General features: G+C 39.5%; 1 protein-coding gene across 1 annotated transcript; it reads left to right on the forward strand.

Annotated features, from left to right (window-relative positions):
• The first annotated feature begins 202 nt into the window (after positions 1-202).
• LOC111872270 lies at positions 203-11,579 on the forward strand. Its single transcript, XM_023865983.2, has 4 exons — positions 203-558; positions 692-753; positions 1,616-1,783; positions 11,311-11,579. Exons 1-4 carry the CDS (start codon positions 429-431, stop codon positions 11,341-11,343), a joined length of 393 nt encoding a protein of 130 aa, XP_023721751.1. The 5' UTR covers positions 203-428; the 3' UTR covers positions 11,344-11,579.
• The last annotated feature ends 116 nt before the right edge of the window (positions 11,580-11,695 follow it).

Consider the following 11,695-nt stretch of genomic DNA (forward strand, 5'->3'; position numbering starts at 1 on the left):
TAGATTTCTTCATATTTTGATAAATTGCTAGGAGCTAACACAATTGTGGTTCGTGATATTCCGCTGTTGCAATTTCTGCTAGAGATTCTTTTGAACTCAGCGCCCATTATAGATTTTTCTACGAGGATGAATATTATTACTGTGTTTATACTCTTTCTCGCTTGTTACACATAGCAGTCTCACTAAAAAAAAGGTAATGAGAACTGATGGACTGTGGTGAAAAGGTTGAATTTGCGTTGTTTAGAAATGCGTAGTGAAAACTGTTTTGCAGTTCCGAGATATAAATCTGTAGATTATGTTTACCGTTTGTAGGATGTAACTCTGTGCAGTCCGGTAGCCACTTAACGACGTTTGGAAGCAAGAGGTTTCCTCAAAATGTGTGAACGAACTGTCCTCAAAACTTGAGCAACAGTCCCTCAGATTGCACAATGGTCAATAAGAGACCAAGCTTTATAGTCTCTGTTGTGAGAACAAAGAAATCCACAATAATGTGTGTTTGTACACAATCATTAGTATGTTTTCTTACAAACTCGGACAAATATTTGCGTCTAGGTACAGGTACACTTGTTAGAAATTTTGATGCTGTATCACTAGGACTCTTGTAAATCAATTTATATGGAACCTACAAAACATCATGTGTGATAAAAAGAAATTTCCATGTTATGAAAGATTCTGCATTCTCTTGCAACAGGAATGGTAATAATTCTGGCAAAGAGAGCTGAACAGATATTTCCTGCTGTGAGAGAGAGAATGGTGAGTGTTTTGTGCTTGTGTACACAGAAGAATTTTATTCTGATATATTGGGTCTCTGGACTTCATCCATCGTCCTGGTTTTTAAGATAACAACGGACCCAACAGAATAGGTGTTTCCCTTTTCCTTCACCTGAGGACGGAAACAGATCCAGTTTCCGAAACGTCGTGTTTTTATTTGTTATCTTAAAAACCAGGACGATGGATAAAGTCCAGAAACCCAATATATCAGTGTGTTATACACCATCGTCATAATCCTATAGTAATTTTATTGTCATCTGTCAGTTCTCATACCCTGAAAAACTAAACATTTTATGCGAAGCTTTGTTAGTTTTCCTACTTCATCTGGGGTGTTTACTTGGTACTTCACATTATAACAGTTTGCTGTATTATGTGGGAGAGGGATCAATTCAAGGAGTGTGTTAATGGGTAGGTTATATAGTGCTCATGTGGAAATGAGAAGTGTGTACAAAGATTGGGACAGAAGACCTGATAGAATGAGATCACTTGGGAAATATTTTTGCAGATGGATTTTAAAAATATAATTTTGGGGGGGTTGGACTGGGTTTGTTTCTGTCCGGATGCAAAGTCATGAGGGGCATGTGTGAACACAGTAATAAGCCCTCAGGTACCATAAAGTGCAGATATTTTGAGTACTTCCAGAGGGACCATAAGTTTCTCAGGAAGGTTCCTGCATTATGAACTTAAACATTTTCAAAGATTTTAATTCTGTAGAGAAGAAAACTGTACAGAGCAGGTGTTATGGGTTAGATGTAATGAAAACCTGCTACAATAAGTGAGCATACATTGTTTCATGTATAATGTTGTACAGCCATTACTGATAAAAGATATGATGGTTTTACAGAACTGTACAAATTCAGAGAATGTTTTAGTGGGTCCATGTGGTGAGACATACCCAGCAAGTCATGATGCAAACCAGCCCATGAATATAAAAGCTGAGGAAGTCACAGACTCAGAAGAGGAAGTGGATCCTTTGAAAATAACAGTTCAGGAAATAAAGGCTGAACCTGAGGTGAGCTGAATGTTTCTGTATGTCCACTGTTAGGCAGATATCACAAATATGCAGAAATGCCAGTTATCTTTCTCATCTCCATCTGTCTGTCTGTCTGTCTGTCTGTGCACATGAATCAACTCCACTGTGCTGCTGACTGGCCTTTGAAGACTTTTTTCTGAAGTGTCTTTAGACAGTTATAGTTTTAATCTTCAAGTAATGTATCCTGTTGTGTTATTTTACACATTGTTTTGTTTTCTGTCTCAACACAACAACTATCAGAATCTCATTCTCCTCTTACTGTGTATAATGAGGTTACTGGTCTTAATAGTATGGCAATGTGCTGCGTTTTCAGTTTATGAAGCCGTCATCAGGGAGTATACATTAATTATTTTCAGACTATTGAAATGTGCTTTATATGAATTCATATATAATGACTATTACAAATGTACATGATTTTCAATTTAGTTAATGCATTCAATATTCATTGCGTTATAAGATTCATGATGGGAAGTCATAATGTTTTCATTATCACCATGAGGAAGTCTTAATTCTAAAATATAGTTCTATATAGGATATTTCCTGAGTTTGCTGAACAGTCAAATTTTCCCCTGCCAAGTGGACAGAGGGAGCCACTGGAAAAGGCAGACGCAAGGCAACATCAGTTGAGGAAGTGGAGGCTTGTGCTGGGATACATTTCCTGCATTAGCGAGGGAAGTCTGCCAGGGAGACCCACGACCAGATGACCGCTCTGTATCAGGAAGGTGTGCCATCATGTAACTCAGTGGTCAGGTGGAAGAGGCGCTTTCATTGTGGACAGACAAACGTTGAAGATGAACCCCAAAGTGAAAGATCATCTCTAGCTAAAGAACCGGAAATTGTGGCACAGGTGGAAGCTTTGATCCTATCCAATTAGTCATGTGTCGGTTTTCAGCATTATCCATGATGAATTACACATGACAAAGGTTGCTATGCGTTGGGTGCCACAATTGTTGACACCAGTTCCAAAACAGCGACGGATGTGGCAAAGAAACTTTTGCAGTTGTGTCAAGACAAAAAGGCGGAATTTTTTGACCACCTGATCATGATGGATGAATGTTGAGTCTTTCATTATGACCCTGAAACAAAGGAAATGAGCAAGCAGTGGAAACATGCAGACTCTCCACTACAAAAGAAGGCCAGATCCCAGCTGTCATCAGGAAAGGTGATGTTGAGCATGTTCTGGGATTGGAGGAGTGTCATCATGACTGACTATGCGCAAAAAGGGCGTCACCATCACTGGCGAGTTACTGGAATCTTCTGAGAAAATTACTAGCTGCCAGTTTGGGATATGAAATTCCCCCCCATCCACCATATTCACCAGACCTGGCACCAAGCGTCTTCTTCCTCTTACCGCAGCTAACGGAGCCACTTCGTGGCAAGTGATTCCAAGATGATGATGACATCATTTCTGCAGTGGAGGACTTCCTAAACAGTTAAAATGAGACCTTCTATGATCAAAGTATCCAGCGGCTAATGCATCGTTGGGGAAAGTGTGTGGCCTTGCAGGGCATATGTAGTGAAGGATTAACTCACAATTTCTGTCATGTGTGTCCCTGTTTCGTCTGGGTGATAATTTAAATTTTATGACTTCCCCCATGTATACTAATTCAAATGAATGTTGAATGTATTAACTAATTTGAAAATCACATATGTGTAATACTTATTATATTGTAACATATGAATTTGTATAAAGTGCTGTTCAGTACTTTGAAAATGTTAGTTAATGTATACTGCCTGATGATGGCTTTATAGGCCGTAACATGTAGCACATTGTCATAATATTAAGACCAATAAACTCATTATACACAGTAAAAGGTGAATGAGATTCTGATAGTTGTTGTGTTGAGGCAGAAAACAAAATGAAGTGTTGTTATAATCTGTTGAATGTTACTTGTGATATACCACTTCCATTTCCTTTTAAGCAGTTCTAATGTAGATGAAATTAACTGAACAGTGATTCAGAGAAATTCTATAGCAGCAGAAATCCTTATGGAGTTACAGAACTGTTCAGTTATTTACTGGTACACTTACTAGAACTAAGAATTTAAATTAGTAGGACTCTTGTGAGCTAATTCCAATGTACAACACAGAATATAATGTGATAAACAAGTTTCAAGCTTATGAAAGATTCTGCATTCTCTTGCAACAAGAGTGCCAAGAATTGTACTGTATAGAGCTGAAGAAACATTTCGTGCCGTGAGAAATGATGTTTCATGCTTGTGTGGACAGAAGAATTTCATTTTCATGTGTCAGTTGTCTTGACCAGAGAAACTACATGTTTTGTGACACACTTCTGTTTGTTTGCATAATCCATCCATGGAATTTCTTACACTTGGATGTAGGCATTTTAACACTTTCGTATATCGTGTAGGAGAGTGATGTGGATAAGTCACGTAGGCCGCTTGCAGGAGTGAGAAATGCATACAAAGTTTTGGATGGAAAACCTGAGAGAAGCAGACCACTTGGGAGACCTAAGTGTGGATGGAGAGATACTATTAAGATGGATTTTAAAGAAATAATTTGGGAGTGTTTGTACTGGGTCTGTTTGCCTTAGGATACAGAGCCATAATGAGCATGTGTGACCACAGTAATGAACCCTTAGGTACTATGACTAACTCCATGGAGCTGAGTGAGTCCTTGAGAAGCCATCAGTTGCTTGGCCACTGAAGAATTTCCCAAAATTGTACAGAACCTGAAAGTTTATTAACATGTTCCCAAGAACCCGTTACAGGTCCCTATGCTGAGCCATATCAAACCAGTCCACACCACCCCATCCTATGTCACTTCACGGACCAACAATTTGAATATTTAAATCACCCTGGGGACTGGCATTTTTAAACCTACTGCCCTAACTTGTGCACTGTTCACTTTAAAAATTAATATAAAATCTAATTAATTTTATGAACTAAAATTTTTGGAGAACACTTACCAGTGCTCCTAGAAGTGCTGAGAGTGTGATATTTCGGGAAACATTCCCCTTTGTAAAGTGACTTTACACAGAACTTGCACATATAGACAGTCCTACTAATTTTGTTGTGTACTGCACAAACATGGCATCGCCTAGAATGCTGCTTCCCCTTGGCATGTTCACTCTTCACAATTTTCACAAGGGTATGTTTCCACATATCACCCAAGAGTCGCCCAGGGGGTCCACATGAAGCCTGCATGCGGTGGGAGTTAACCTTCCAGTGCCAGGCGACGTACATAGCACGTTGGCATTTAAATGCCACATCTCGCCGGGCAACGCTGTCGTGCGTCTTGTGCTGCTTTTCATGTAAATTAATACTTTTGCTATAAAATGAAAGAGGAAATTTCTGTCTATCATTTCGTACATTCGTTATCCCACTTTGAACTTCCCGGGGTATTTTTTTTTTACATTAGAAGTCTCTGAAGAAGTTCCGTAGCTTGCCGTCTAGGTTGCAGTATTGCCATACAAATCTGTCTCCATCTCTTGGAGAGTTAGGAACTAAATATGCTAGGTTTATAGTCTGAGACCTCCTTGCTTGTTGGTTGAAGGAAAGTCTGTGATCTCTCTGCTTGTTGGTCGATAAAAAAATCGATTTCCATTCACCAGCGACGAGTGCTGCTTCTTGAATGGAATGAGAAACCACGTGTAGAAAACCTAACACGAAAGATACGTGACGCTGACCTCTGTTATGACAGCAGTTAGATATGATAAACAAATGCCTTGTTTGCATTCCTTGAGGTTCTGTTTGTTCCACATAGCTAATGCAGTTTGAATGTAGCAACCATGGCTGGGACAAGCAAGAGACGTTCAGCTGTGTTGAGTGACAAGGACTTACAGTGTTTGCTTGAAAGTGATTCCGAACAAAGTCTGTCAGATTTGGATTTTGACACTGAAAGCAAGTTAGATGATCGTGCCTTGATTGAAACTGTTGGAAATGAGGGCAGCATTGAGTGTTTCCGCAACTACTACACATAGCTGAATTTTTAAGGTAATTAATAATTTTTATATGCTTACTGGCCCAAAAATAATTTGAAAGTAGTGTGGGTCAGTACTTTAATTCTATATACTTCCCTTGACGTTGTGTGAAAATCTGAAAAACAGAACTCCAGTTTTTCCCCGTTTATTAAGCTTTAAGTTAAGTGCTGCATTCTCCGATTAAATTATTTAAATAGCCCCCGGCATTGGAGTGCAAAAACGATTTAAATGCCCCCGTGACTGAAGGGTTAATGGACCTGGTCACACTAAGTCTGTGTCTGCCACCGATTCTGCCGCCACCGTGTGGTCTGTAGCCCAGGCTTTTGCCACATTCAGCAGAAATGCTGAATTTTGAATGAGGGTTTAGATTTTTGAAAACCAAAAATGAAGTGAAAATGGCACAATTTATAAGCCACAAGGCAACGTTCTTTGTCCACTTTACTGTTTTCCGAGAAAAAGAATAATAGGCCAAGTACTGATCCCCTCTGTCAACATATAATACTCGGAAATACAAACAGGCTTCTTTGCCTGTCCATTTCTCCTTTGAACATAAACCATGCTCGAATTGTAAATTATGGAAATCATATTCACGATATGAATATCCCTCCAGGACTGAAGAAGAATATCCCCCTCCCTCCTGAATGTGGTTTCACCACGTTTCTGGGATTTACAGTCCTCTTTCAGATCTGGAGGAAGGCCTCTGTTCACCCTAATTGTTCCACCAACACGTAACTTTCTCAAAAATAGGTGTTCTGCAGTTGCCACACTGTTATAATAATTGTCTTGATAGACATGGTAATTTTAATCAAGATAGGGTTACAAAACGGAAAGAATAGTTTCTTGTAATTTCTTTCCTTCACCAGTATAAATTTCTAAATTTCCAATATAGCCTGAAGTGCTTTCAGTAACTACATGAACAAGTAGGCCATACTTTGTAAGTTTCCCAGGATTATATGTTCGCATACGAAGCCTTCCCCTCCAAGGAATCGCAAATTTGCCCAAAGACAGTTGTTAGTTTGGCTTATAAACTGTCTGAAATTTCTGAACAAAAAAGTTCAGTAAGGGCTGAATTTTGAAAAGCCTGCTTGTTGATTGTGGTTGCAGTACATTATCATTGAAATGCAAACACCAAATTTGCTCAGATGTCTTACGGCTCATTAGTCTGCCGAAAATTGGAATTGGAAAATTGCAAAATTGGATCTGTTGACCAATACTCTTTCAGATTATCCCTCCTTGTATGGCCGAATAGAAAGATTATTGCAAAAAATTTTCTTTCTTCTGCTGAAGTGACCTCCATCCACTTCACCGCCTTATAACTTCTATCATACTGTTCACGGAGTTGGAGATAGTATCTGTTAGTTTCATGACGTAGCATGTCAAAGGAACTATCTCCAAAAAACAGTTCCGCTACTTCAGACACTTGCGTTGGGTCCGATGTAATTTGTTCACCCCTGGATTTCCAGTAAACTATCCAAAATTAGGCATTTTGTTTACTTTCCCCATGTGGCTGTCCCCGCAATGTTGCTATCCACACTTTCATCAGAGCTACTGTCACTTTCACTTTCACTGTCTGTGGCCACAATTTTCTGTTCGCCCCTGCCACACTCACTATCAGATTGTGAGTCACTGTCTCTAGCAGACTCACAAGGGATGTCAGATAGCTCATTGGAGAACAAGTCAGATATTTCTTGTTCTCCGAGAAAAAGCTTGGACCTCAACCTCTTCCGGCCTAATTCCATTTTGCACTAGTAACTTCCTGCCTGGTGCATGCAGCTGCAAGATGAACAAAGGCATTTTCTTTTGGAGTGGGAAAGGAAACCAGTTGGGTCACAAACAGCAGGGTCATGTTACTGACTACGAAGCAAAAATTCAAGAGGTCTATCATGCACCAGTCATGCGTCTGCCTGGCGCCAGTGCTAGGTATAGTGTGTTTCAACACAACATGTCCTAAAATTATAATAATATGCCACTGGTCCGCCACGTTTAAAAGCGCTGGGCATAAAAATTTGCCACCTGTCCGCAAAGTGTTAAGATCCATTTAAATATTATCTTCCCACCTATGCCTAGAGCTTTCTGGCTTTCTCAACAAGTCCTATATGCGTTCATTTTCTCCCCATTCCTGCCATATGAGCTGCCCATCTGATCTTTTTTGTCTTGTTCATTTTAATTGTGCTTGTCAAAGGCTGCAAGTTATGAAGCTCCTCATTATACACTTTTCAGGTAGCATAGAAAGCACCACTGCAGTGACGATTATTTTCACAGGAAGGTACTTGGCTGTGAACTGAATACTTTCTGATGATTTTGATAGCTGTAGAGAAGAACATCTGTACAAAACAGTTCTTATGAGTTAGATGTGATGAGAAACAGCCATAGCAAGAAGAGCATATGCTATTTAATGTGTGGTGTTGTACATCCATTTCTCAGAAAGATGTGATAATTTTTGCAGAGCTATACAAATTCAGAAAACGTTTTAGAGGGTCCATATGGTGAGACATACCCAGCATCTCATGGTGCAGATCAGGCCGTGAATGTAAAAGCTGAGGCAGTCTCAGATGCAGAAGAGGCAGCGAATCCTGTCCCAATAACATTTCCAGAAATAAAGGCTGAACCTGAGGTGAGCTGTATGTGCACTGTTAGGCAGATAACACAGATGTGCAGAAGTGCCACTTGTCTTTCTGATCAATATCTCTATCTTTGCATGAGAAACAACTCCGCTGTGCNACATGTGATGTACCACTCCCATTTTCTTTAACTTTTAACGCCCAGACTTTTAAATTGCCGTCAGCTCCATACAGCCGGAATTTAAATGGCCCTAAGTCTTTAACATTGCAGACTTTCAGAAAAAAATGCATATTTTCTGTTCTATGCAACATCGGAAGATGAACTAAAAAGTATCTGAAAGACAATAAAACTTTCTACATATACAGAAAAGAGGCAGGTTTTACAAATGAAAATTAACTGTGATTATTTTATCATGAATTGCAAAATATAATCTTTATTATATACTTTATGAAATTCTAAAGACTTACCCATTGTTTTCTTCAACCTTGAATCGTGTTGGTGATGTAAATATGACGACAATACAATAATATTTGGTTCTGACTGTACACGGTTTGGACTGTGTCACTTCACAGTTTACACTCTGACGTGCGCGCCCCACTCTCGAAGCAGTCCACGAGACACAGCGCACGCAACATCATGCATTACAATAGAAAAGGCTGCTCCTGTTTTTCTTCTCTATAGAACAAACGTGACGTTTTTGTTTCCCATTAGCTGGCCAGTGTTTTGAATGTTTCACCTCCAGTCGACTCAGTTGGGCCCCAGATGAACTTGGCCTCCCCAGAGAAACGCCACTGACCGTGATATTCGCCTCATGTGATTGAAGAATCAAATCACGCACCAAAATTTCGTGGAATTTTTTGTGCATCATTTTTCCATCACATGACTTGTGTAACAGATATGCATTGAGAATAGTCATATCTAGAAGGTGGAATAACAATTTCTTTGTCCACTTCCATGTCCTCCGAGCAATGTCATAGCTGTTCACCATTCTATCAGATTTGTCCACAAAGCCCATGTGTGCATTGTAGTCTTCAATTACATGAGGTTTGATAGGATTGCCAGATTCATCTCGGAAGTTGCCATCCAGTGTAGGAAGGTGCATCGAGTTCTTCCAACTCTTCATCAGATTCATCTTCCATCAATATTTCCTCAAGTTCTTCAGCATCGAGGAATTTTGAGTATCTGGCTCGTTTTTGAGGTTCTATCTTGGGGGAGGGGGCTTCCAGCTAAATCGTATACTTTATGATGATTGAAAAAGCGAGACTGTTAGGAACACTCACAAAATTGTGATACAAAGTAATTGCAATAGCATTAAAAAATTATCAGTCCGCCACTGATACCGAAAATCACAGTGATGAAGATGTCCTCACACACAAAGTAACAATGGCTCAGTGGGTTTATACCCCTTCTGAGATACACAATAAAAATTATATACAAAGAAATAAAGGAGTCTGACACTGACTTCTTACTAATAACGAAATATTAGAAAATCCGCCACTGACGTCCTAACTGACAATTCAACACTGCAAACCAATCCCTGAATTCGTCACACTTCCTTGAAAGCTCTGGTAGCACCGATATGTAAGCACGCCACGAATATTTCCTCCATTAAGTTCCCAAAACAAAGCTGAACTCTATGGCTCACCAGGTCATAAACAGTCATATCTAAACGTAAATAGTTTCGAAACCAGTACCTTGATAAACGATTTCATTGTTCAGAGCTAACAAATAAACGTCTGTCATGAAAGTTCATGAGTTTGTTTGGGTTTCAAACCGAAGGTCAAACTGCCAGCACTCACAAAGGAAGCATGTGGCTTGCCTCCAAAAATTATAACATTCGGCCACCTCTGCTTGCTACTTGCTGCCAATAATTATAACATTCAGCTGACAAATCTAGTATAGATGAAATTAAATATTGTGTAAACTGAAGAATGTTTGAGATAAATTCCATAGCAGGAAGAATCTTACACATTTTCCTTGTCTATCCAAGCCACTGAACAATGCTCTGGTACTACATCGTATGGATCCCAGGATCTATAAATGCTGAATATTATCATTTATTTTATTCTACATCCGATGCAATCTCTATCTGTGTAATAACATAGAGTTGTCATTATGTTGAGGATTTGTTACAGGATAATTAATGATTTCCTAAGTGTTTGTGACAATGTTTGGCAGATGTATTGACTGCTGCCCTTTGTTTGAATTGTTTGAAATAAATTTATTATACCTAAGATGCCTCAGTAACTGCCATAAGGTGACTGGTTGTCATGACAAATTTTTTGTTATTTCCTAGTGTACAGAAAGGACAGTGACTAAACATTAGATATAGAGAACATGTAAGACACACAACACACCATTTTTGTGGCCTAGATTTCTTTGTCGTTGGAGGAATCTTGCTTATAAAATGTCGGTCTGTTAGACGGGGCACTGTATTGTCTGGTGAATGTTGACCTTGCACTTGATGTTCCACAGCACTCGCATATTTCACAAAAAGTCAACTGAATTCTGAATGACAGCTGATCTGTAATTTTGCCTGTGTTATCTCTATATATTATCACTACATTCAGTATTGAGGTGTTCAAGAGCCTGCAAAATAACTCCATGTACCATTTATTCATATGCTTCCTCTCAGTCAAATAAGAGTGAAGCAGCTGGTCCTTCAAATCAACCCCTATCATTGACTTGTTGTGTAATCCAATACTGAAACTGGCTTGGCCACTTTCTTGCCTCTAATTGTAACAGTCCTGGTGTCATGACTGTGATAAGTGGAGATCATAGTCAATGATTTTTTTGTCACACCACTTTGTGACAGAAACAGGTCCAGAATGTTGTGTCATGATTTTGCTTTTTTTTTAGTTTAGTGCTTTTCACTTTTGGTGGCACATTATTATTTCAGTTCAGAGTCCTAACACAGTTGATCTTGTGCGTGATTTTCGGTAGCCTTGCTAGAGATGGGGAATTAGAAATTATGCATCCACATAGTCTGGCCTTGTTTCAGGAGAGGTTCTACCAGTTTGAGGACAATGGCTGAAGTTTTATGTGTGTCTGCCGTGGTCAAGGGGGAGTCAAGTGCTGTATCCTTGCCTGTATATGCAAGGAAGGACCATAAATACCCTGTGGTGGAGCACACAACTCATAAGTCTTAATTCCAAATTTGGATGCCTTGAGAGGGGGGTACTGTTTGAAAAACAGATGGCCTTTCCAAAGTGTCAATGATTCATCAACTGAAATGTCCTTCGTTTGGGAGATACGGTTCCTGAAATTTGTTATTAACCCTTTCGCAGGGTTGTCGTGACCCAAGATGGTGGCGGGTCGACTGAATTATGTTGGCCGAGCGGTAGCGTAATAATTCAGAGATGGTGATGGTCAGTTGGCTGTTGGAG

Source organism: Cryptotermes secundus, unplaced genomic scaffold (assembly GCF_002891405.2).
Source record: "Cryptotermes secundus unplaced genomic scaffold, Csec_1.0 scaffold1731, whole genome shotgun sequence".
Lineage (NCBI taxonomy): Eukaryota > Metazoa > Arthropoda > Insecta > Blattodea > Kalotermitidae > Cryptotermes > Cryptotermes secundus.

What these genes read in the sequence shown, in the direction of transcription:
- LOC111872270 (XM_023865983.2), top strand. Translation starts at nt 429, where the DNA reads ATGGTCAATAAGAGACCAAGCTTTATAGTCTCTGTTGTGAGAACAAAG. An exon ending in ATATTTGCGTCTAGGTACAG is followed by an intron (nt 559 to 691) that starts GTACACTTGTTA and finishes CTCTTGCAACAG; the next exon opens with GAATGGTAATAATTCTGGCA. An exon ending in CTGCTGTGAGAGAGAGAATG is followed by an intron (nt 754 to 1,615) that starts GTGAGTGTTTTG and finishes ATGGTTTTACAG; the next exon opens with AACTGTACAAATTCAGAGAA.